This window comes from Oncorhynchus masou, chromosome 11 (genome assembly GCF_036934945.1).
Source record: "Oncorhynchus masou masou isolate Uvic2021 chromosome 11, UVic_Omas_1.1, whole genome shotgun sequence".
Classification (NCBI taxonomy): Eukaryota; Metazoa; Chordata; class Actinopteri; order Salmoniformes; family Salmonidae; genus Oncorhynchus; species Oncorhynchus masou.
In genome coordinates this window covers 88,699-115,621 of record NC_088222.1, presented here as the reverse complement: position 1 = coordinate 115,621, position 26,923 = coordinate 88,699, and the positions used below count along the sequence as shown (strand labels likewise).

Sequence of the window (26,923 nt, the reverse complement as noted above, 5' to 3'; positions counted from 1 at the left end):
TTGCTGATAGACAACAATAATTTGTTCACCTCTTCCACACTGACTTTACGGAATTCAAAAGTACAATTCTTGTCTTTCATAATTTGGTCAGATATACTGTACTTGGATGTGTAATGTCAGCTCTTGTTGCTGGCAAGTCATCCATAAGTTTGCTTAAACTTGCCAATGAAAAAGTAATTGGAGAAGTATCAGTGGGCTTTGTGATGAATGCACCATCTGATTGAATGAATGAAGGAGCAGAGTTAGCTTTTTTCCCAAAGCTTTTTTTCACTATCATTCTTTATATAATTTATCTTTCTTCCATAGTGTAGTTTATTTTTGTCGTTTAGTCACATGATTTCTTAATGTGCAGTACGTTTGCCAATCAGTTGGGCTGCCTGACCTATTTGCCATTCCTTTGGCCTCATCAACCAATGTTTCAATTCCTCATCAATCCAAGAGGATGTAACAGTTTGTACAGTCCTTTTCTGAATGTGTTTATTAGTGACTGGAATAACTTATTTCATAAATGCGACAGCGTCTGGTTGCTCCTCATTACACCACAGACCAGCAAATATTATTTACATCATCAACATATGAATGACTATGAAATGGATTGTACGACCTCTTATACACAATATTAGGCCCAGCCTTTGGAACTTTGGATTTCCTATATATGCCTACTATCACTAAATCCTATGGATTTGTATACTGCTTTAAAGCAAATATCTGCAGCATTAGTAAAGATGTGATCAATACATGTTGCTGATTTAATTCCTGTGTTGTTTGTAACTACCCAGGTAGGTTGACTGATACCCTGAACCAGGTTGCAGGCACTGGTTACAGATTGAAGCTTTTTCCTGAGTGGGCAGTTTGATGAGAGCCAGTCAATATTTTAAATCCCCCAGAAAAGATACTTCTCTTTTGATATCACATACATTATCAAGCATTTCACACATATTATCCATATACTGATTGCACTTGGTGGTCTATAGCAGCTTCCCACCAGAATGGGCTTTTGGTGAGGCAGATGAACCTGTAGTCATATTACTTCAACAGTATTTCACATGAGATCGTCTCTAAGCTTTACAGGAATGTGGTTCTGAATATAGACCGCAACACCGCCCCCATTGGCATTTTTGTCTTTTCTGTAGATGTTATAACCATGTATTGCTATTACTGTATTATTAAGATATTATCAAAGTGAGTTTCAGAGATAGTCAGAATATGAATGCCATCTGTTACAAGCAAGTTATTGACTTCATGGACCTTGTTTCTTAGGCTGCATATGTTAATATGGGATATTTTTAGCACTTTTCTGGGTTGCTTGATTATTTTTAATGCTTTACTGGGAAGCTTATCAGAGGTAGACTTACTCATGTTATTTACATTGAAGCTGATAGTGCAGGGTGAGCTGCATAAAGTGGTCTCCCCACTATTGCACACCGCCTCAGTGCAAACAGTGTAACTCTGGTTTATAGGCTCAAGATTGCTGCTTACAATAGCTGTAGGATAAACAGATGAATTCGTTGCATTAAGGGTACATAAATTAAATTACTTACATTGTGTTTGCCAATGCCCTAGGATCATGTACATTTGATGCAGCATTATGACAACTCATTGTCACAATGGTAGAGATTAACTGAGCAGGTCTTGGATCATTTACCAGTAATTTTTGAGTGTGTGTTGAGTATGTGTGTGTGTTACATTTGTATCTATAACTCACGTGTTGCCACTGGTCCCTGATGAGGGGCCTGTATCGTAGGAAGTACTTCAGGGGGAAGCTCTCTACATCGGGCCAGGTAGAAGGGCTATTCCAGGTGACCTCCAGACGACGAACGTTGTTAGGGATGGGCGTTGCCACCACCTTTTCAGGGGGGTCTGGCTTCACTGCAGGGAGAGAGGAGAGACAACACATTAGACAATACAGTACACAGGGACATTGACTAAGCTGGAGACCGTTTTGCGACACAGTACAGGACAGTGGGCATGTAGTCACAGCGCAGAGAAAGACATTGTGGAATGCAGATCATCACATGGACAAATTCATGGATGGTAGGAGGACAAACAGGAATTTCATCACGTGTGAGACATAGAGAAAGACCAAATGGAGGATTAAGAGCAGTGGTAACAATTGGTGCCCCGGGTCCTCTGGACTGGGTAAGAGCTCTGAAGGCCCCCTGGGTGCTGGGTAGGACCTCTGAAGGCTCTCTGGGGGACCAGGGTAGGACCTTCGAAGGCCATTGGGGGACCTAGGTAGAAGTTCTGAAGGCCCTCTGTGGGCTGGGTAGGACCTCTGAAGGCCTTCTGGGGGCTGGGTAGGATCTCTGAAGGCCCTTTCAAACCTGGGTAGGACCTCTGAAGGCCCTGGGGGACCTGGGTAGGACCTCTGTGGGCTGGGTAGATCATCTGAAGGCCCTCTGGGGGCTGGTTATGAACTCTGAAGGCCCTCCGGGGGCTGGTTATGACCTCTGAAGGCCCTCTGGGGGCTGGGTAGGACCTCTGAAAGGCTCTCGGGGGCTGGGTAGGACCTCTGAAAGGCTCTCGGGGGGCCAGGTAGGACCTCTAATAGGCCCTCTGAGGAATGGGTAGGACCTCTGAAGGCCCTGGGGGACCTGGGTAGGACCTCTGTGGACTGGGTAGGACATCTGAAGGCCTTCTGGGGGCTGGGTAGGATCTCTGAAGGCCCTGTTGAACCTGCGTAGGACCTCTCTCGGCTCTCTGGGGGCTGGGTAGGACTTCTGAAGACCCTCAAGGGCTGGGTAAGACCTGTGAATGGCTCTCGGGGGGCCAGGTAAGACCTCTCAGCTCAGAGTGTAGGCTACAGCTCAGAGTGAAAGCCACAGCTCATAGTGAAAGCTACAACTCAGAGTGAAGGCTACAGCTCAGAGTGAAGACTACAGCTCAGAGTGAAGGCTACAGCTCAGAGTGAAGGCTACAGCTCAGAGTGAAGGCTACAGCTCAGAGTGAAAGCTACAGCTCAGAGTGAAGGCTATTGCTCAGAGTGAAGGATACTGTTGAGAGTGAAGGCTACAGCTCAGAGTGAAAGCTACAGCTCAGAGTGAAGGCTATTGCTCAGAGTGAAGGATACTGTTGAGAGTGAAGGCTACAGCTCAGAGTGAAGACTACAGCTCAGAGTGAAAGCTACAGCTCAGAGTGAAGGCTACAGCTCAGAGTGAAAGCTAAAGCTCAGATTGAAGGCTACAGCTCAGAGTGAAAGCTACAGCTCAGAGTGAAAGCTACAGCTCAGAGTGAAGGCTACAGCTCAGAGTGAAAGCTACAGCTCAGAGTGAAGGCTACAGCTCAGAGTGAAAGCTACAGCTCAGAGTGAAAGCTATTGCTCAGAGTGAAAGCTATTGCTCAGAGTGAAGGCTACAACTCAGAGTGAAAGCTATAGCTCAGAGTGAAGGTTACAGCTCAGAGTGAAGGCTACAGCTCAGAGTGAAGGTTACAGCTCAGAGTGAAAGCTACAGCTCAGAGTGAAGGCTATTGCTCAGAGTGAAGGATACTGTTGATAGTGAAGGCTACAGCTCAGAGTGAAAGCTACAGCTCAGAGTGAAAGCTACAGCTCAGAGTGAAGGCTACAGCTCAGAGTGAAAGCTACAGCTCAGAGTGAAAGCTATTGCTCAGAGTGAAGGCTACAACTCAGAGTGAAAGCTATAGCTCAGAGTGAAGGTTACAGCTCAGAGTGAAGGCTACAGCTCAGAGTGAAGGTTACAACTCAGAGTGAAAGCTACAGCTCAGAGTGAAGGATATTGCTCAGAGTGAAGGATACTGTTGATAGTGAAGGCTACAGCTCAGAGTGAAAGCTACAGCTCAGAGTGAAGCCTATAGCTCAGAGTGAAATCTCCAGCTCAGAGTGAAAGCTGCAGCTCAGAGTGAAAGCTAATGCTTTTAGTGAAGACTACAGCTCATAGTAAAGGCTACTGCTTAGAGTGAAGATTAAAGCTGAGAGAGAAGGCTACCGCTCAGAGTGAAGGTTACAGCTCAGAGTGAAAGCTACAGCTCATAGTGAAGGCTACAGCTCAGAGTGAAGGCTACAGCTCAGAGTGAAGGTAACAGCTCAGGGTGAAGACTACAGCTCAGAGTGAAGGCTACCGCTGAGAGTGAAAGCTACAGCTCAGAGTGAAAGCTATTGCTCAGAGTGAAGGCTACAGCTCAGAGTGAAAGCTATAGCTCAGAGTGAAGACTACAGCTCAGAGTGAAGACTACAGCTCAGAGTGAAAGCTACAGCTCAGAGTGAAAGCTACAGCTCAGAGTGAAAGCTACAGCTCAGAGTGAAGGCTACAGCTCAGAATGAAGGCTAATGCTTATAGTGAAGACTACAGCTCAGAGTGAAAGCTATAGCTCAGAGTGAAGGTTACAGCTCAGAGTGAAAGCTACAGCTCAGAGTGAATTCTGCAGGAAATAGAGTGGGATAAGTAGAATGCTGTGTTTGTGTGAGCCTGGGAAGTGTTTTGAGAATGCAATGCTGTTTCTACTCTGTATGGTGTCTCTGTGGTATTTTGGGATCAGTGTGTTTACTCTGTGGTTTAGTTCCAACCACTGGGGCAGGGCTGGGACAGGACAGGACAAAGACATCCCCATAGCGGACAGAGGCGTGTAAGCTGCCCAACTCGTACTCTCCTCACCCCCCTACCCTTCTCATTCCCTCCTCACCCCCTACCATTCTCATTCCCTCCTCACCCCCTACCCTTCTCATTCCCTACTCACCCCCTACCCTTCTCATTCCCTCCTCACCCCCTACCCTTCTCATTCCCTCCTCACCCCCTACCCTTCTCATTCCCTCCTCACCCCCTACCCTTCTCATTCCCTCCTCACCCCTACCCTTCTCAAGCCCTCATCACCCCCTACCCTTCTCAAGCCCTCCTCACCACCACTACACTTCTCATGTACTCCTCATACCCATACCCTTCTCATTCCCTCCTCACCCCCTACCCTTCTCATTCCCTCCTCACCCCTACCCTTCTCATTTCCTCCTCACCCCCTACCCTTCTCATTCCCTCCTCACCCCCTACCCTTCTCATTCCCTCCTCACCCCCTACCCTTCTCATTCCCTCCTCACCCCCTACCCTTCTCATTTCCTCCTCACCCCCTACCCTTCTCATTCCCTCCTCACCCCCTACCCTTCTCATTCCCTCCTCACCCCCTACCCTTCTCATTTCCTCCTCACCCCCTACCCTTCTCATTCCCTCCTCACCCCCTACCCTTCTCATTCCCTCCTCACCCCCTACCCTTCTCATTTCCTCCTCACCCCCTACCCTTCTCATTCCCTCCTCACCCCCTACCCTTCTCATTTCCTCCTCACCCCCTACCCTTCTCATTCCCTCCTCACCCCCCTACCCTTCTCATTCCCTCCTCACCCCCTACCCTTCTCATTCCCTCCTCACCCCCTACCCTTCTCATTTCCTCCTCACCCCCTACCCTTCTCATTCCCTCCTCACCCCCTACCCTTCTCATTTCCTCCTCACCCCCTACCCTTCTCATTTCCTCCTCACCCCCTACCCTTCTCATTTCCTCCTCACCCCCTACCCTTCTCATTCCCTCCTCACCCCCTACCCTTCTCATTTCCTCCTCACCCCCTACCCTTCTCATTCCCTCCTCACCCCCTACCCTTCTCATTTCCTCCTCACCCCCTACCCTTCTCATTTCCTCCTCACCCCCTACCCTTCTCATTCCCTCCTCACCCCCTACCCTTCTCATTCCCTCCTCACCCCCTACCCTTCTCATTTCCTCCTCACCCCCTACCCTTCTCATTCCCTCCTCACCCCTACCCTTCTCATTCCCTCCTCACCCCCTACCCTTCTCATTTCCTCCTCATCCCCTACCCTTCTCATTCCCTCCTCACCCCCTACCCTTCTCATTTCATCCTCACCCCCTACCCTTCTCATTTCCTCCTCACCCCCTACCCTTCTCATTTCCTCCTCACCCCCTACCCTTCTCATTCCCTCCTCATCCCCTACCCTTCTCATTTCCTCCTCACCCCCTACCCTTCTCATTCCCTCCTCACCCCCTACCCTTCTCATTCCCTCCTCACCCCTACCCTTCTCATTCCCTCCTCATTTTTATTAAAGCATTTTTTTTAGTATAGAGTCTTCTTGGACATGACGCTACAAGCTTGGCACACCTGTATTTGGGCAGTTTCTCATACTCTTCTCTGCAGATCCTCTCAAGCTCTGTCAGGTTGGAGGGGACCATCGCGGCACAGCTATTATCAGGTCTCTCCAGATATGTTCGATCGGGTTCAACTCTGGACTGTGGCTGGGCCACTCTAGAACATTCAGAGACTTGTCCTGAATCCAATCCTGCGTTGTCTTGACTGTGTACTTAAGGTCATTGTCCTGTTGGAAGGTGAACCTCTGGAGCAGGTTTTCATCAACGATCTCTCTGTACTTTGCTCCGTTCATCTTTCCCTGCTGCTGAAAAACATCCCCAAAGCATGATGCTGCCACCACCATGAATCACCGTAGAGTTGGTACCATGTTTCCTCCACACGTGACCCTTGAAATTCAGGCCAAAGAGTTCAATCTTGCTTTCATCAGACCAGAGAATCTTGTTTCTCATGGTCTGAGATTCTTTAGGTGGCTTTTGGCAAACTGCAAGAGGGCTGTCGTGCCTTTTACTGAGTAGTGTCTTCCGTCTGGCCACTCTACCATAAAGGCCTGATTGGTGGAGTGCTGCAGAGATGGTTGTCCTTCTGGAAGGTTCTCCCATCTCCACAGAGGAACTCTGGAGCTCTATCAGAGTGGCCATCTTGTTCTTGGTCTCCTCCCTGACCAATGCCCTTCAAATGCTCATTTTGACCCAGCAGCGAGCTCTAGTAAGAGTCTGTAAAAAAATATATTAATATATATATTTTTTTTAAGGGGTGGATCAGCTTAATATTGAGGAAAGAAGGTTGCTTCCATCAATGTAATTGTCTGCATCATTTCCAATTCCCCATATCTTTTTGTGGTAAATATATATATCCATATACATACACATATGCATACATATTCACATATACACATATATACATATACATACCTATATAGATATACATACACATACCTATATAGATATACGTATACACATATATACACACACATACCCACAAATACACCCACACCTATATAGACATACATATACACATATATACATACATACACACACACACATATATAGATATACATACACACACATATATACATACACACATATATACACACACATATATACATACACACACATACCTATATAGATATACATACACACCTATATACAAACACATACCTATATAGATATACATACACACATATATACACACACATATATACATACACACACATACCTATATAGATATACATACACACATATATACAAACACATACCTATATAGATATACATATATATACACATACACATACCTACATAGATATACATACACATACTTATATAGATATACATATACACATATATACACACATATATATACATACACATACCTATATAGATATACATATACACACACATATATACATACACATACCTATATAGATATGCATATACACACACATATATACACACACATATATACATACACATACCTATATAGATATGCATATAAACATATATACACACACATATATACACACACATATATACACACACATACCTATGTACATATACACATATATACATACACATACCTATATAGACATATATACCTTTTGATAGAATATACCTTTATTATTCCCCAAACCCTGCCACCCTTCCCCCATTGGAGTAAACTAATAAACAATAAGCCTTCTACCTTCAGATTATACATCTTATACACATTTTACAGACACAAACTCTTTTACAATAGTTATATTTTGTTTGTTTTGAGTCCTTCCTCTATTTCTGATGTCCATCCAGTTTGATTTCTTTTTGTAACTGTGCTATTTCACAACATTTCTGAACCTGTATATTTTACACACCCTGTATGTTTTACATTGGTTATCTTGTTATTAGTCCCACCCTTCAGCTCCATTCAAACTCTCCCATCTATCTCTCAACACCATCAAATTTGGATTTCTATTTTTCATATATTTTTCAACTGTGCTGGTATGCTTCACAAAAAGTATTGAACATTTCTATTCTCATAGATTCTACAGATAGTAAATTAAAAATAAATGTTTTTGTTAAAATAATTATTATATTATTGATTGATTGACTATGGCTTTTCATAGTCAGTTAGTTCTAGGCAAATGTTGCAATTCTTCAGCCATTCCTGGACCTGTGACCAAGAACGAGCAACATATGGACAGTACCAAAATAAATGATCTAATGACTCTGCCTCCTCACAGCAGAATCTGCAGAGCTGGGAAGATCCCCCATATATATAACATTCTATTGGTTGCAAGAATTTTGTATAGTAATTTAAATTGAAAAATTTGAAGTTTTGAATCCGGTGTTGTTTTGTGTATCAATTCATAAACCATGTGACATGGAATGGGTACATCGAAAATCTCTTCCCAACTATTTTGCAATTTATATGACACAGCTGTCAGAGTTTTGGTCCTTAAATGAAATCGGTATATGTTTTTATTTATCACACTTTTCTTTAACCATTTATGTTCTTTAATACAGGGCCGACATACAAGTTCCTTATTTTTTTCCCTTCTACTTGCCTCTTCCATTTTTATGGTAATGCTGCAATTAGTTGGTTGTAATTGTGTGTAGAGCAGACATTTCCATATGTCTGTATAAGCTGCATGTGTGACATAAATCCACAAGTCCTATTTATGATATCATTCCCAAAAATTATACCTTCTTTAAACATTTCTTTGAAAAATATGTATTTTTAATCAATTAGTATATTTGAGTTTAACCTCTTGGAACTCTAGGGGCAGTATTTAATTTTTGGATAAAAAAACGTTCCCGTTTTAAACAAGATATTTTGTCACGAAAAGATGCTCGACTATGCATATAATTGACTGCTCTGACGTTTCCAAAACTGCAAAGATATTATCTGTGAGTGCCACAGGACTGATGCTACAGGCGAAACCAAGATGAAACTTCAAACAGGAAAGGAGCAAAATTTTTGAAGCGCTGTTTTCCAATGTCTCCTTATATGGCTGTGAATGCGCCCTGAACGAGCCTACAATATCTGCCGTTTCCCCAAGGTGTCTGCAGCATTGTGACGTATTTGTAGGCATATCATTGGACGATTGACCATAAGAGACCACATTTACCAGGTGTCCGCCCGGTGTCCTGCGTCGAAATTGGTGCGTAAACTTCAGCTGCAAGTATTTTTCCATGTGATTGAGAGGAGAAAGCAGACTTCCACGAACGATATATCAATGAATATATCAATATTTTGAAAATCTGAGATGACAGTGCTGTTAAGAAAAGGCTAAGCTTGAGAGCTAGCATATTTATTTCATTTCATTTGCGATTTTTATGAATAGTTAACGTTACGTTATGCTAATGAGCTTGAGGCTATAGCTGGATTTGTATAGTCAGTGTCAGGAAGGTGTTCCTAATGATTTGTATAGTCAGTGTCAGGAAGGTGTTCCTAATGATTTGTATAGTCAGTATCAGGAAGGTGTTCCTAATGATTTGTATAGTCAGTGTCAGGAAGGTGTTCCTAATGATTTGTATAGTCAGTGTCAGGAAGGTGTTCCTAATGATTTGTATAGTCAGGAAGGTGTTCCTAATGATTTGTATAGTCAGTGTCAGGAAGGTGTTCCTAATGATTTGTATAGTCAGTATCAGGAAGGTGTTCCTAATGATTTGTATAGTCAGTGTCAGGAAGGTGTTCCTAATGATTTGTATAGTCAGGAAGGTGTTACTAATGATTTGTATAGTCAGTGTCAGGAAGGTGTTCCTAATGATTTGTATAGTCAGTATCAGGAAGGTGTTCCTAATGATTTGTATAGTCAGTGTCAGGAAGGTGTTCCTAATGATTTGTATAGTCAGTGTCATGAAGGTGTTCCTAATGATTTGTATAGTCAGTGTCAGGAAGGTGTTCCTAATGATTTGTATAGTCAGTGTCAGGAAGGTGTTCCTAATGATTTGTATAGTCAGTGTCAGGAAGGTGTTCCTAATGATTTGTATAGTCAGTGTCAGGAAGGTGTTCCTAATGATTTGTATAGTCAGTGTCAGGAAGGTGTTCCTAATGATTTGTATAGTCAGTGTCAGGAAGGTGTTCCTAATGATTTGTATAGTCAGTATCAGGAAGGTGTTCCTAATGATTTGTATAGTCAGTGTCAGGAAGGTGTTCCTAATGATTTGTATAGTCGGTATCAGGAAGGTGTTCCTAATGATTTGTATAGTCAGTGTCAGGAAGGTGTTCCTAATGATTTGTATAGTCAGTGTCAGGAAGGTGTTCCTAATGATTTGTATAGTCAGTGTCAGGAAGGTGTTCCTAATGATTTGTATAGTCAGTGTCATGAAGGTGTTCCTAATGATTTGTATAGTCATGAAGGTGTTCCTAATGATTTGTATAGTCAGTGTCAGGAAGGTGTTCCTAATGATTTGTATAGTCAGTATCAGGAAGGTGTTCCTAATGATTTGTATAGTCAGTGTCAGGAAGGTGTTCCTAATGATTTGTATAGTCAGTGTCAGGAAGGTGTTCCTAATGATTTGTATAGTCATATCAGGAAGGTGTTCCTAATGATTTGTATAGTCAGTGTCAGGAAGGTGTTCCTAATGATTTGTATAGTCAGTGTCATGAAGGTGTTCCTAATGATTTGTATAGTCAGTATCAGGAAGGTGTTCCTAATGATTTGTATAGTCAGTGTCAGGAAGGTGTTCCTAATGATTTGTATAGTCAGTGTCAGGAAGGTGTTCCTAATGATTTGTATAGTCAGTGTCAGGAAGGTGTTCCTAATGATTTGTATAGTCAGTGTCAGGAACGTGTTCCTAATGATTTGTATAGTCAGTGTCAGGAAGGTGTTCCTAATGATTTGTATAGTCAGTGTCAGGAAGGTGTTCCTAATGATTTGTATAGTCAGTATCAGGAAGGTGTTCCTAATGATTTGTATAGTCAGTATCAGGAAGGTGTTCCTAATGATTTGTATAGTCAGTGTCAGGAAGGTGTTCCTAATGATTTGTATAGTCAGTGTCAGGAAGGTGTTCCTAATGATTTGTATAGTCAGTGTCAGGAAGGTGTTCCTAATGATTTGTATAGTCAGTGTCAGGAAGGTGTTCCTAATGATTTGTACAGTCAGTGTCAGGAAGGTGTTCCTAATGATTTGTATAGTCATATCAGGAAGGTGTTCCTAATGATTTGTATAGTCAGGAAGGTGTTCCTAATGATTTGTATAGTCAGGAAGGTGTTCCTAATGATTTGTATAGTCAGTGTCAGGAAGGTGTTCCTAATGATTTGTATAGTCAGGAAGGTGTTCCTAATGATTTGTATAGTCAGGAAGGTGTTCCTAATGATTTGTATAGTCAGTGTCAGGAAGGTGTTCCTAATGATTTGTATAGTCAGTGTCAGGAAGGTGTTCCTAATGATTTGTATAAGTCAATGATTTGTGTCAGGAAGGTGTTCCTAATGATTTGTATAGTCAGTGTCATGAAGGTGTTCCTAATGATTTGTATAGTCAGTATCAGGAAGGTGTTCCTAATGATTTGTATAGTCAGGAAGGTGTTCCTAATGATTTGTATAGTCAGTGTCATGAAGGTGTTCCTAATGATTTGTATAGTCAGTGTCAGGAAGGTGTTCCTAATGATTTGTATAGTCAGTGTCAGGAAGGTGTTCCTAATGATTTGTATAGTCGGTATCAGGAAGGTGTTCCTAATGATTTGTATAGTCAGTGTCATGAAGGTGTTCCTAATGATTTGTATAGTCAGTGTCAGGAAGGTGTTCCTAATGATTTGTATAGTCAGTGTCAGGAAGGTGTTCCTAATGATTTGTATAGTCAGTATCAGGAAGGTGTTCCTAATGATTTGTATAGTCAGTGTCAGGAAGGTGTTCCTAATGATTTGTATAGTCAGTGTCAGGAAGGTGTTCCTAATGATTTGTATAGTCAGTGTCAGGAAGGTGTTCCTAATGATTTGTATAGTCAGTGTCATGAAGGTGTTCCTAATGATTTGTATAGTCAGTATCAGGAAGGTGTTCCTAATGATTTGTATAGTCAGGAAGGTGTTCCTAATGATTTGTATAGTCAGTGTCATGAAGGTGTTCCTAATGATTTGTATAGTCAGTGTCAGGAAGGTGTTCCTAATGATTTGTATAGTCAGTGTCAGGAAGGTGTTCCTAATGATTTGTATAGTCGGTATCAGGAAGGTGTTCCTAATGATTTGTATAGTCAGTGTCATGAAGGTGTTCCTAATGATTTGTATAGTCAGTATCAGGAAGGTGTTACTAATGATTTGTATAGTCAGTGTCAGGAAGGTGTTCCTAATGATTTGTATAGTCAGTGTCAGGAAGGTGTTCCTAATGATTTGTATAGTCAGTGTCAGGAAGGTGTTCCTAATGATTTGTATAGTCAGTGTCAGGAAGGTGTTCCTAATGATTTGTATAGTCAGTATCAGGAAGGTGTTCCTAATGATTTGTATAGTCAGTGTCAGGAAGGTGTTCCTAATGATTTGTATAGTCATATCAGGAAGGTGTTCCTAATGATTTGTATAGTCAGTGTCAGGAAGGTGTTCCTAATGATTTGTATAGTCAGTGTCAGGAAGGTGTTCCTAATGATTTGTATAGTCAGTGTCAGGAAGGTGTTCCTAATGATTTGTATAGTCAGTGTCAGGAAGGTGTTCCTAATGATTTGTATAGTCAGTGTCAGGAAGGTGTTCCTAATGATTTGTATAGTCAGTGTCAGGAAGGTGTTCCTAATGATTTGTATAGTCAGGAAGGTGTTCCTAATGATTTGTATAGTCAGTGTCAGGAAGGTGTTCCTAATGATTTGTATAGTCAGTGTCAGGAAGGTGTTCCTAATGATTTGTATAGTCAGTGTCAGGAAGGTGTTCCTAATGATTTGTATAGTCAGTGTCAGGAAGGTGTTCCTAATGATTTGTATAGTCAGTGTCAGGAAGGTGTTCCTAATGATTTGTATAGTCAGTGTCAGGAAGGTGTTCCTAATGATTTGTATAGTCAGTATCAGGAAGGTGTTCCTAATGATTTGTATAGTCAGTATAATGAGTTCTGCTGTCTGTCATAATGAGTTCCTCCTCCAGGTGCCTTCAGATTGTTGAGTCAGCTATACAATCTAACGACCCAATGACTTGTGTGATGTCAAGGTTGACACAGTTAGCTAGGGAGGATGGGAGGAGATGTTCCCCCATACAGTCACACACACACACACACACACACACACACACACACACACACACACACACACACACACACACACACACACACACACACACACACACACACACACACACACACACACACACACACACACACACGGAGGATATGAGGGAGACCTGTTCAGCCAGTACAGCACTCATTTCATCCTCCAAAATAAAAGCAACCTTCTACAGTGTTATAGTTAATAACTAATGAACATGATGATGAAGATGATGAAGATGAGAGTACCTATGTTGAACTCTTCGAAGGTGATGGCAGTGGAGGCACTTCCGAGGGCGTTGAGGGCAGTGACGTTGACTCTGTAGGGGTAGCTACTGAACACCTCAGGGAACAGAACGTGACAGCGGTTCTTATGGACCGCATCCCTCGTTGCTTCCAGGGACTTCTGGTTGTGTCTGAGAGGAGAGAGAGAGGAGAGGAGAGGAGAGAGAGAGAGAGAGAGAGGGAAAGGAGAGAGAGAGAGAGAGGAGAGAGGAGAGAGGAGAGAGAGAGAGAGAGAGAGAGAGAGGAGAGAGAGAGAGAGAGAGGGAGAGAGGAGAGAGAGAGAGAGAGAGAGTGAGAGAGAGAGAGAGCAGGAGGAGAGAGAGAGAGAATGATAGGGAGTGAGAGAGAGAGAGAGAGAGAGAGAGAGAGAAGAGAGAGAGATAGGGAGAGAGAGAGAGAGAGAGAGACAGGGAAGGAAGGTGAGGTAGAGAGGAAAAGAGAGAGTGAACAACGTGGCGGGACAATGTTAGGCAGTGAAAGACCGAGACAGGGACATTTAAAAATAAAATCTACATTTCAGAGTATTTTTAAAGACCAGCAAGTTTCCATGAGCCAAGTTCCACAAACAGCATCATCATCATTGGTCGGTTCTAGCTGCCAGGATGGTGAGATTCCGGGTGCTCCAGGCTGGTTAGGTGGCCGGAGGGTGAGGATTGCCCCCGGCCATCCCCAGGGGTATCATCTGGTCTGGGAACAGCAGGGCCTTCTCCTCTCTATCTCCTCTTATCAGCTCCCTCTGGCTAGAATACCATCTAAATGCTAACTTCCTCTTACTATGCTAGAAGGAGCTCAATTATCTTTATGCTAAAGTGAGATTCTAACTTCCCTCTTATCAAAGAGCTAAAGTCTAACTTCCCTTTTATCAAGGAGATGACGTTTATCTCTGTGTGTGCGCATTTAGAACTGAAGTTCAATGGCTCCTCCCCACTGCCACTGGGCCAATAGGAACTAAGACTGATGTTGTGATTCTATAATGAATTTATCTGACATTTTCTGAATTAAAATCCAGTGGTGATGTTGGTGTAAGGATGTTATCACCATAGTTTGTCCCACATGGATCTCCAGTTCCTTTACAGCACAATACCTATGACCAGAGTCCTGGAAGTCAGCGGGTAACGCAGGTCAATTGGAGGTCGTTGTAGTGTGGATGGTAACAAGGGTTAATCCGGATCAGGGTGTTCTCTCTACTGAGGGTTAATCAGGATCAGGGTGTTCTGGGGGTTAATCAGGATCAGGGTGTTCTGGGGTTAATCAGGATCAGGGTGTTCTCTCTACTGGGGGTTAATCAGGATCAGGGTGTTCTGGGGGTTAATCAGGATCAGGGTGTTCTCTCTACTGAAGGTTAATCAGGGTCAGGGTGTTCTGGGGGTTAATCAGGATCAGGGTGTTCTCTCTACTGGGGGTTAATCAGGATCAGGGTGTTCTGGGGGTTAATCAGGATCAGGGTGTTCTGGGGGTTAATCAGGATCAGGGTGTTCTGGGGGTTAATCAGGATCAGGGTGTTCTGGGGGTTAATCAGGATCAGGGTGTTCTGGGGGTTAATCAGGATCAGGGTGTTCTGGGGGTTAATCAGGATCAGGGTGTTCTCTCTACTGGGGGTTAATCAATCAGGGTGTTCTCTCTACTGGGGTTAATCAGGGTCAGGGTGTTCTGGGGGTTAATCAATCAGGGTGTTCTCTCTACTGGGGGTTAATCAAGATCAGGGTGTTCTGAGGGTTAATCAGGATCAGGGTGTTCTGGGGGTTAATCAGGATCAGGGTGTTCTCTCTACTGGGGTTAATCAATCAGGGTGTTCTCTCTACTGGGGGTTAATCAGGGTCAGGGTGTTCTGGGGGTTAATCAATCAGGGTGTTCTCTCTACTGGGGTTAATCAAGATCAGGGTGTTCTGAGGGTTAATCAGGATCAGGGTGATCTGGGGGTTAATCAATCAGGGTGTTCTCTCTACTGGGGGTTAATCAGGGTCAGGGTGTTCTGGGGGTTAATCAATCAGGGTGTTCTCTCTACTGGGGGTTAATCAGGATCAGGGTGTTCTGGGGGTTAATCAGGATCAGGGTGTTCTGAGGGTTAATCAGGGTCAGGGTGTTCTGGGGGTTAATCAGGGTCAGGGTGTTCTGGGGGTTAATCAGGATCAGGGTGTTCTGGGGGTTAATCAGGATCAGGGTGTTCTGGGGGTTAATCAATCAGGGTGTTCTGGGGTTAATCAATCAGGGTGTTCTGGGGGTTAATCAATCAGGGTGTTCTGGGGTTAATCAATCAGGGTGTTCTCTCTACTGGGGGTTAATCAGGATCAGGGTGTTCTCTCTACTGAAGGTTAATCAGGGTCAGGGTGTTCTGGGGGTTAATCAGGGTCAGGGTGTTCTGGGGGTTAATCAGGATCAGGGTGTTCTCTCTACTGGGGGTTAATCAGGATCAGGGTGTTCTGGGGGTTAATCAGGGTCAGGGTGTTCTCTCTACTGGGGGTTAATCAGGATCAGGGTGATCTGAAGGTTAATCAATCAGGGTGTTCTGGGGGTTAATCAATCAGGGTGTTCTGGGGGTTAATCAATCAGGGTGTTCTGGGGTTAATCAATCAGGGTGTTCTGGGGGTTAATCAATCAGGGTGTTCTTCTACTGAGGGTTAATCAGGATCAGGGTGTTTTCCCGCTCAGCCCAGTCAAAACTGGGGGTTAACAAACTCCCTCACGACGCCAGGACAGCGGAGTCAATCACCACATTCCGGGACACCTGAAACCCCACCTCTTCAAGGAATACCTAGGATAGGATAAAGTAATCCTTCTCACCCCCCCTTAAATGATTTAGATGCACTATTGTAAAGTGGCTGTTCCACTGGATGTCAGAAGGTGAATTCACCAATTTGTAAGTCGCTCTGGATAAGGCGTCTGCTAATGACTTAAATGTAAATGTAAATGTTCTTCTACTGAAGGTTAATCAGGATCAGGGTGTTCTCTCTACTGGGGGTTAATCAGGGTCAGGGTGTTCTGGGGGTTAATCAGGATCAGGGTGTTCTCTCTACTGGGGGTTAATCAGGGTCAGGGTGTTCTCTCTAAGTGGTATTGACTGCCTTGTTCAGAGGCAGAATGACAGATTTGTACCTTGTCAGCTCGGGGATTCGATCTTGCAACCAAAGCGGTTACTAGTCCAGCACTCTAACCACTAGGCTACCCTGCCACCCCGTGTTAGATATAGCCGTCTTAGATGTAGCTGTGTTAGATGTAGTCGTGTTAGGCTACTCTAACCACTATGCTGCTGCCCTAAGGATGTGCATATACTTGGTACCATTTTGAAAGGAATGTAGGAGAATTTAACACAATCGATCTGGTAAAAGATAATAAAAAGAAAAAAAACATGATTTTCTGTATTTTTATTGTACCTTCATCTTTGAAATGAGAAAAGCTATAATGTATTATTCCAGTCCAGGTGCAATTTAGATTTTAGCCACTAGATGGCAGCAGTGTACCTGCAACGTTTTAGACTGATCCAATGAAACTATTTATTTCAATACTGCCCAAATGTGCCTAATTTGTTATTTAATAACTTTTTGTGTTCACAGTTGTGCACTCTCCTCAAACAATAGCACCGTATTATTTCACTCTAATAGCTTCTGTAAATTGGACAGTACAGTTAGATTAAAAAGAATTTAAGCTTTCTGCCTATATCAGATATGTCTATGTCCTGGGAAATGTTCTTGTTACTTACAACCTCATGCTAATCCCATTAGCCTACGTTAGCTCAACAGTCCAGTGGACGGGGACACCGATCCCGACAAAGTTTTAATAAGGATCAGGGTGTGAATGATGGTCCATGGAGAGTTACCATTTCAGACAACAACAGGGTTCAGAGGGCCAAGTGGTTCTGTAAATTATTATGCAAATAGGATATATTGGCTGTACAAAATTAATGAGGTTGCTAGGAGACCACCTGCTGGGGACAGAGGAAATATGGTTTCCTCTTCTTCCCTGATCCCCCACACCAGACCCTGCATTGAAGGCAATAGGGTAGAGTGAGAGTAGAGAGAGAGCTGAGAGAGAAAGAAGAAGAGAGAATGAGAGTGATTGATTGACAGAGCTACCCTGCCCCCTTAGATGCCTCTGAGAGAGAGGGAAGGAGACTGAGCGAGAGAAAAACTGAGAAAGAGAGAGAGAGGAGAGATCGAGAGATAGAGCGAGGGAAAGATACTGAGAGAGAGAGAAAACAACAGAGGATGTGACAGAGATACCAGTGTGTCCTCAGTGAGTCCTCTGAGGCATGGTGAAGTGGCCTCTTAGCCCCAGCACTCAGACAGACAGACATACAGGCAGACCTCTCTCTAGACTCTCCCCTCTCTGTGAGAGACAGACAGACAGACCTCTCTCTATACTCTTCTCTCTCTGTGAGAGACAGACAGACCTCTCTCTAGACTCTCCTCTCTCTGTGAGAGACAGACAGACCTCTCTCTAAACTCTCCCAATCAGTGTCTCTCTCTCTCTCTCGCTCTCTCTTTCTCTCGTGAACAATATAATAAACAAAAGTGAAATAAACAATACAAATTAACAGCAACATTACACTCACAAACGTTCCAAAATAATAAAGTTGTGTCAAATGTCATATCTGTATGCAATGTTGTAATGATGTGCAAATAGTACAAAAGGGAAAATAAATAAACATACATTTGGGTTGTATTTGAAATGGTGTTTGTTCTTCACTGGTTGCCCTTTTCATTTTAATAATTAGTGGGAATCAACCTAATTCTGTTCTGCATGCATTATTTGGTGTTTTAATTTGTACACTGAGGATATTCTGCATGCAGGTTCTGGTAGTCTTTAATAGTTGATTCTAAGACCTCTCTCTCTTATCTATGTATCACCTGACACAGAGACAGAATAAAAGGTTCAGGTTTACAGCTCCACATCTGTTTCTCTATCTATCTCTCTCTCCGTATCTCTCTCTCCGTATCTTTCTCTCTCTAAGGACTCCTTCCCTTAGAGATGACCCACCTGACATAGAACACAGAGAGACACAGAGAGACACAGAGACAGAGAGGCACAGAGACAAAGAAACACAGTGAGACAGAGACACTGTCACACCCTGGCCATAGAGAGGCTTTTTATTCTCTATTTTGGTTAGGCCAGGATGTGACGAGGGTGGGCATTCTCTATGTTCTTTTTTCTATGTTTTGTATTTCTTTGTTTTTGGCCGGGTATGGTTCTCAATCAGGGACAGCTGTCTGTCGTTGGAACTACATGCACGCAGGTCATTGGTTGATTTATGACAGGGAGTTTGAGGATAGCGAGCGTGACAGAATTACCCACCATAAGAAGACCAAGCAGTGTGCGCCAACCTGGAGGAGGAGTTGAACCAGGTCACTGATCCGGTCACTGAAGCCCGAGAGGCAGCCCCAAAACATTTTGGGGGGGAGGAACACGGGGAGTGTGGCGAAGTCAGGTTGGAGACCTGTACCCGCTCCCCGTGCTTACCGGGGCGAGCAGGTGACAAGTCAGGCCCCGTGCTATGGGGTGATGCGCACTGTGTCTCGGCCTAGTCTTCACAGGCCAGTGTGCTCGGTGCCAGCGTCACGCATTTGCCGGGTGGAAGCTGGCTTCCAGCCAGAACGGTGGGAGCAGCTATGCGGTCGAGACCGCCAGAGCGCTTCCACGGCCCTGTGTATCCTGTGCCTCGGCCAAGGAAGAGGCCACCAGTATGTCTCCCCAGCCTGGTGTGTCCGGTGCCTGCTAACAGAACCAAGTATCCCTCCTGTCCGGTGCTGCCAGAGCCGCCCTCCTGTCCGGAGCTGCCAGAGCCGCCTTCCTGTCCGGAGCTGCCAGAGCCGCCCGTCAGTCCGGAGCTGCCAGAGCCACTTTCCTGTCCAGAGTTGCCAGAGCTGCCCTCCTGTCCGGAGCTGCCAGAGCCGCCCCTCTCAGGAGCTGCCAGAGCCGCCCTCCTGTCCGGAGTTGCCAGAGCCGCCCTCCTGTCTGGAGGCGCCAGAGCCTCTCTCCTGTCCGGAGCTGCCAGAATCGCAGCCCCTGTCCGGAGTTGCATAGGCGCCCCTCAGTCCAGATGCACCCTCAGTCCAGAGGCGCCCTGAGTCCAGATGCGGAGTTCAGTCCAGATGCGGAGTTGCCAGAACCTCCCTCCTGTCCAGATGCACCTCCCTCAGTCCAGAGGCGCCCCTCAGTCCAGAGGTCCCTCCCTGTCCGGAGTCCAGAGCCGCCCCTCAGTCCAGATGCGCCCTCCTGTCCAGATGCGCCCTCAGTCCAGATGCGCCCCTCAGTCCAGAGGTCCCCCTCAGTCCAGATGCACCCCTCAGTCCAGAGGTCCCCCTCAGTCCAGAGGCGCCCCTCAGTCCAGAGGCGCCCCTCAGTCCAGAGGCGCCCCTCAGTCCAGAGGCGCCCCTCAGTCCAGAGGCGACACCTCAGTCCAGAGGCGACACCTCAGTCCAGAGGCGACACCTCAGTCCAGAGGCGACACCTCAGTCCAGGGCCGACACGTCAGTCCAAATGCGCCCCTCAGTCCAGAGTCGCCCCTCAGTCCAGATGCGCCCTCAGTCCAGATGCGCCCTCAGTCCAGAGGCCCCGCTCAGTCCAGAGGCGCCCCTCAGTCCAGAGGCGCCCCTCAGTCCAGAGGCGCCCCTCAGTCCAGATGTGCCCCTCAGTCCAGAGGTCTCCCTCAGTCCAGAGGCGCCCCTCAGTCCAGATGCGTCCCTCAGTCCAGATGCGCCCCTCAGTCCAGAGGTCCCCCTCAGTCCAGATGCACCCCTCAGTCCAGAGGCGCCCCTCAGTCCAGAGGCGCCCCTCAGTCCAGAGCCGCCCCTCAGTCCAGAGGCGACACCTCAGTCCAGAGGCGACACCTCAGTCCAGAGGCGACACGTCAGTCCAGATGCACCCCTCAGTCCAGAGTCGCCCCTCAGTCCAGATGCGCCCCTCAGTCCAGATGCGCCCCTCAGTCCAGAGGCCCCCCTCAGTCCAGAGGCGCCCCTCAGTCCAGAGGCGCCCCTCAGTCCAGAGGCGCCCCTCAGTCCAGAGGCGCCCCTCAGTCCAGAGGCGCCCCTCAGTCCAGAGGCGCCCCTCAGTCCAGATGCACCCTCAGTCCAGAGGTCCCCCTCAGTCCAGAGGTCCCCCTCAGTCCAGAGGTCCCACTCAGTCCAGAGGTCCCACTCAGTCCAGAGGTCCCCCTCAGTCCAGATGCGCCCCTCAGTCCAGAGGTCCCCCTCAGTCCAGAGGTCCCCCTCAGTCCAGAGGTCCCCCTCAGTCCAGATGCGCCCCTCAGTCCAGAGGTCTCCCTCAGTCCAGAGGTCCCCCTCAGTCCAGAGGTCCCCCTCAGTCCAGAGGTCCCCCTCAGTCCAGATGCGCCCCTCAGTCCAGATGCGCCCCTCAGTCCAGAGGTCCCCCTCAGTCCAGATGCACCCTCAGTCCAGATGCGCCCCTCAGTCCAGATGCGCCCCTCAGTCCAGATGCGCCCCTCAGTCCAGATGCGACCCTCAGTCCAGATGCGCCCCTCAGTCCAGAGGTCCCCCTCAGTCCAGAGGTCCCCCTCAGTCCAGAGGTCCCCCTCAGTCCAGATGCGCCCCTCAGTCCAGAGGTCTCCCTCAGTCCAGAGGTCCCCCTCAGTCCAGAGGTCCCCCTCAGTCCAGATGCGCCCCTCAAACCAGATGCGCCCCTCAGTCCAGAGGTCCCCCTCAGTCCAGATGCACCCTCAGTCCAGATGCGCCCCTCAGTCCAGATGCGCCCCTCAGTCCAGATGCGCCCCTCAGTCCAGATGCGCCCCTCAGTCCAGATGCGACCCCCAGTCCAGATGCGACCCTCAGTCCAGAGGTCCCCTTAAGTCCAGAGGTCCCCCTCAGTCCAGATGCGCCCCTCAGTCCAGAGGTCCCCCTCAGTCCAGAGGTCCCCCTCAGTCCAGAGGTCCCCCTCAGTCCAGAGGTCTCCCTCAGTCCACAGGTCCCCCTCAGTCCAGATGCGCCCCTCAGTCCAGAGGTCCCCCTCAGTCCAGAGGTCCCCCTCAGTCCAGATGCGCCCCTCAGTCCAGATGCGCCCCTCAGTCCAGAGGTCCCCCTCAGTCCAGATGCGCCCCTCAGTCCAGATGCGACCCTCAGTCCAGAGGCGCCCCTCAGTCCAGAGGCTCCCCTCATTCCAGAGGCGCCCCTCAGTCCAGAGGCGACACCTCAGTCCAGAGGTCCCCCTCAGTCCAGATGCGCCCCTCAGTCAAGAGGTCTCCCTCAGTCCAGAGGTCCCCCTCAGTCCAGAGGTCCCCCTCAGTACAGATGCGCCCCTCAGTCCAGAGGTCCCCCTCAGTCCAGAGGTCCCCCTCAGTCCAGAGGTCTCCCTCAGTCCAGAGGTCTCCCTCAGTCCAGATGCGCCCCTCAGTCCAGAGGTCTCCCTCAGTCCAGAGGTCCCACTCAGTCCAGAGGTCCCCCTCAGTCCAGAGGTCCCCCTCAGTCCAGATGCACCCTCAGTCCAGAGGTCCCCCTCAGTCCAGATGCACCCTCAGTCCAGATGCGCCCCTCAGTCCAGAGGTCCCCCTCAGTCCAGAGGTCCCCCTCAGTCCAGAGGTCCCCCTCAGTCCAGAGGTCCCCCTCAGTCCAGAGGTCCCCCTCAGTCCAGAGGTCCCCCTCAGTCCAGATGCGCCCCTCAGTCCAGAGGTCTCCCTCAGTCCAGAGGCCCCCCTCAGTCCAGAGGTCCCCCTCAGTCCAGAGGTCCCCCTCAGTCCAGAGGTCCCCCTCAGTCCAGATGCGCCCCTCAGTTCAGATGCACCCTCAGTCCAGAGGTCTCCCTCAGTCCAGAGGTCTCCCTCAGTCCAGAGGTCTCCCTCAGTCCAGATGCACCACACAGTCCAGAGGTCCCCCTCAGTCCAGAGGTCCCCCTCAGTCCAGAGGTCCCCCTCAGTCCAGAGGTCCCCCTCAGTCCAGAGGTCCCCCTCAGTCCAGAGGTCTCCCTCAGTCCAGATGCGCCCCTCAGTCCAGAGGGCCCCCTCAGTCCAGAGGTCCCCCTCAGTCCAGAGGTCCCCCTCAGTCCAGAGGTCCCCCTCAGTCCAGATGCGCCCCTCAGTCCAGATGCGCCCCTCAGTCCAGAGGTCCCCCTCAGTCCAGAGGTCCCCCTCAGTCCAGAGGTCCCCCTCAGTCCAGATGCGCCCCTCAGTCCAGAGGTCCCCCTCAGTCCAGAGGTCCCCCTCAGTCCAGAGGTCCCCCTCAGTCCAGATGCGCCCCTCAGTCCAGAGGTCTCCCTCAGTCCAGAGGTCCCCCTCAGTCCAGAGGTCCCCCTCAGTCCAGATGCGCCCCTCATTCCAGATGCGCCCCTCAGTCCAGAGGTCCCCCTCAGTCCAGAGGTCCCCCTCAGTCCAGAGGCGCCCCTCAGTCCAGATGCACCCTCCGTCCAGATGCGCCCCTCAGTCCAGAGGTCCCCCTCAGTCCAGAGGTCCCCCTCAGTCCAGAGGTCCCCCTCAGTCCAGATGCGCCCCTCAGTCCAGAGGTCCCCCTCAGTCCAGAGGTCCCCCTCAGTCCAGAGGTCCCCCTCAGTCCAGATGCGCCCCTCAGTCCAGAGGTCTCCCTCAGTCCAGAGGTCCCCCTCAGTCCAGAGGTCCCCCTCAGTCCAGATGCGCCCCTCATTCCAGATGCGCCCCTCAGTCCAGAGGTCCCCCTCAGTCCAGAGGTCCCCCTCAGTCCAGAGGTCCCCCTCAGTCCAGATGCACCCTCAGTCCAGATGCGCCCCTCAGTCCAGATGCGCCCCTCAGTCCAGATGCGCCCCTCAGTCCAGATGCGCCCCTCAGTACAGATGCGACCCTCAGTCCAGAGGTCCCCCTCAGTCCAGAGGTCCCCCTCAGTCCAGATGCGCCCCTCAGTCCAGAGGTCCCCCTCAGTCCAGAGGTCCCCCTCAGTCCAGAGGTCCCCCTCAGTCCAGAGGTCTCCCTCAGTCCAGATGCGCTCCTCAGTCCAGAGGTCTCCCTCAGTCCAGAGGTCCCCCTCAGTCCAGAGGTCCCCCTCAGTCCAGAGGTCCCCCTCAGTCCAGATGCACCCTCAGTCCAGAGGTCCCCCTCAGTCCAGATGCACCCTCAGTCCAGATGCGCCCCCCAGTCCAGAGGTCCCCCTCAGTCCAGAGGTCCCCCTCAGTCCAGAGGTCCCCATCAGTCCAGAGGTCCCCCTCAGTCCAGATGCGCCCCTCAGTCCAGAGGTCTCCCTCAGTCCAGAGGTCCCCCTCAGTCCAGAGGTCCCCCTCAGTCCAGAGGTCCCCCTCAGTCCAGAGGTCCCCCTCAGTCCAGAGGTCCCCCTCAGTCCAGAGGTCCCCATCAGTCCAGAAGCGCCGTTCTGTCCTTTTTTCTATGTTTTGTATTTCTTTGTTTTTGGCCGGGTATGGTTCTCAATCAGGGACAGCTGTCTGCCGTAGTCTCTGATTGAGAACCATACTTAGGTAGCCTTTTCCCACCTGTGTTTTGTGGGTAATTATTTTTCTGTGTGTGTTTGTATGCACCTCGGTTACGTCACGGTCTTTGTTGTTTACCTGTTTGTTTTTTGGTTGTTTCGGTTTCACTTTCATTAAAAGATGTGGAACTACATGCACACTGCGTCTTGGTTGATTTATAACAGGGAGTTTGAGGATAGCGAACGTGACAGACACACAGAGACACAGAGACACAGAGACAGAGAGACACGGAGACAGAGTCACACAGAGACAGAGAGAAAATAAAATAAATAAAAGGTTTTGCTTCTTACTGGACGTTGACATCGAAGTCGGTGGGTATGGAGGTGGGGTGCTGAAGGTGCCAGCTACAGTAGAAGCCTTTAGGGTAGGTGTTGGAGCGACACATCACCGTGGGTTCCCTGGGGGAAGCTGGAGAGACAGGCACAACAGAAGACGGGATGGTGAGTTTCTTTCATTCTTTGTCAGGTGAGAAAATACAGAGAGAGAATGGAGACATAGGGTGAGAGAAAAAGAGCAGGAGAGAGAGAGAAAAGAGAGGGAAGATAAGATGGTAGGTAGGTAGGTAGGTAGGTAGGTAGGTAGGTAGGTAGGTAGGTAGGTAGGTAGGTAGGTAGGGAGGTAGGGAGGTAGGGAGGTAGCGATGAAGATGGAAGGGAAAATAACAACACCACAGGACAGCAACAACCCAGCACCCCAGCACCACATCAACCCAGCACCCCATCACCACATCATCCCATCACTACAGCACCACATCATCCCAGCACCACAGCACCACATCATCCCAGCACCACAGCACCACATCACCACATCATCCCAGCACCACATCACCCCAGCACTACATCACCACAGCACCACATCTCCCCAGCACCACATCACCACAGCACCACATCACCCCATCACCACATCTCCACAGGACCACATCACCCCATCACCACATCTCCACAGGACCACATCACCACAGGACCACAGGACCCCATCACCACATCACCAAAGGACCCCATCACCACATCACCACATCACCACATCACCACATCACCAAAGGACCCCATCACCACATCACCACATCACCACATCACCAAAGGACCCCATCACCACATCACCACATCACCACATCTCCACATCACCACAGGACCACATCACCACAGGACCACATCACCACAGGACCACATCACCACAGGACCACATCACCACAGGACCACATCACCACAGGACCACATCTCCACATCACCACAGGACCACATCACCACAGGACCCCATCACCACATCACCACATCACCACATCACCCCATCACCACATCACCACAGGACCACATCACCACAGGACCACATCACCACATCTCCACATCACCACATCTCCACATCACCACATCTCCACATCTCCACATCACCACAGTACCCCATCACCACATCACCACAGGACCACATCACCACATCACCACATCTCCACATCACCACAGGACCACATCACCACAGGACCCCATCACCACATCACCACATCACCACATCACCACAGGACCACATCACCACAGGACCACATCACCACATCTCCACATCACCACATCTCCACATCTCCACATCACCACATCACCAATTCTCCACATCACCACAGTACCCCATCACCACATCACCACATCTCCACATCACAACATCACCACAGTACCCCATCACCACATCACCACATCTCCACATCACCACATCTCCACATCTCCACATCACCACAGTACCCCATCTCCACATCACCACATCACCACAGGACCACATCACCACATCACCACATCACCACATCACCACAGGACCACATCACCACAGGACCCCATCACCACATCTCCACATCACCACAGGACCACATCTCCACATCTCCACATCACCACAGTACCCCATCTCCACATCACCACATCACCACAGGACCACATCTCCACATCTCCACATCACCACAGTACCCCATCACCACATCACCACATCTCCACATCTCCACATCACCACAGTACCCCATCTCCACATCACCACATCACCACAGGACCACATCACCACATCACCACATCACCACAGGACCACATCACCACAGGACCCCATCACCACAGGACCACATCACCACATCTCCACATCACCACATCACCCCAGGACCACAGGACCACATCACCACAGTACCCCATCTCCACATCACCACATCACCACAGTACCCCATCTCCACATCACCACAGTACCCCATCTCCACATCACCACAGTACCCCATCTCCACATCACCACAGGACCACATCACCTCAGCACCACATCACCACATCTCCACATCACCACATCACCCCAGGACCACAGGACCACATCACCACATCTCCACATCACCACAGTACCCCATCTCCACATCACCACATCACCACAGGACCACATCACCACATCACCACATCACCACAGGACCACATCACCACAGGACCCCATCACCACAGGACCACATCACCACATCTCCACATCACCACATCACCCCAGGACCACAGGACCACATCACCACATCACCACATCTCCACAGGACCACAGCACCACAGGACCACATCACCACATCACCACATCACCACATCACCACATCACCACAGGACCACAGGACCACATCACCACATCACCACAGGACCACATCACCACATCACCACAGGACCACATCACCACATCATCCCAGGACCACATCACCACATCATCCCAGCACCACATCACCCCAGCACTACATCACCACAGCACCACATCACCACATCATCACAGCACCACATCACCACATCATCCCAGCACCACATCATCCCAGCACCACATCACCCCAGCACTACATCACCACAGCACCACATCTCCCCAGCACCACATCACCACAGCACCACATCACCCCATCACCACATCACCCCATCACCACATCTCCACAGGACCACATCACCACAGCACCACAGGACCCCATCACCACATCACCAAAGGACCCCATCACCACATCACCACATCACCACATCATCACATCACCAAAGGACCCCATCACCATAT

General features: G+C 48.4%; 2 protein-coding genes across 2 annotated transcripts in view; both read right to left on the bottom strand.

The window, feature by feature from the left end:
• LOC135548932 (ciliary neurotrophic factor receptor subunit alpha-like) overlaps positions 1-26,923 on the bottom strand; it is a gene marked incomplete at its 5' end in the record, with an annotated part of 194,123 nt that overhangs the window by 82,195 nt on the left and 85,005 nt on the right. The gene's annotated exons all lie outside the window — the stretch shown is intronic.
• Positions 1-26,923, bottom strand: part of cntfr (ciliary neurotrophic factor receptor) — a 96,763-nt gene that overhangs the window by 60,884 nt on the left and 8,956 nt on the right. Inside the window, 3 exon segments of the mRNA XM_064977212.1 lie at positions 1,706-1,869; positions 13,490-13,656; positions 24,205-24,322. Of these exon segments, the coding sequence (XP_064833284.1) occupies positions 1,706-1,869; positions 13,490-13,656; positions 24,205-24,322 (449 nt within the window).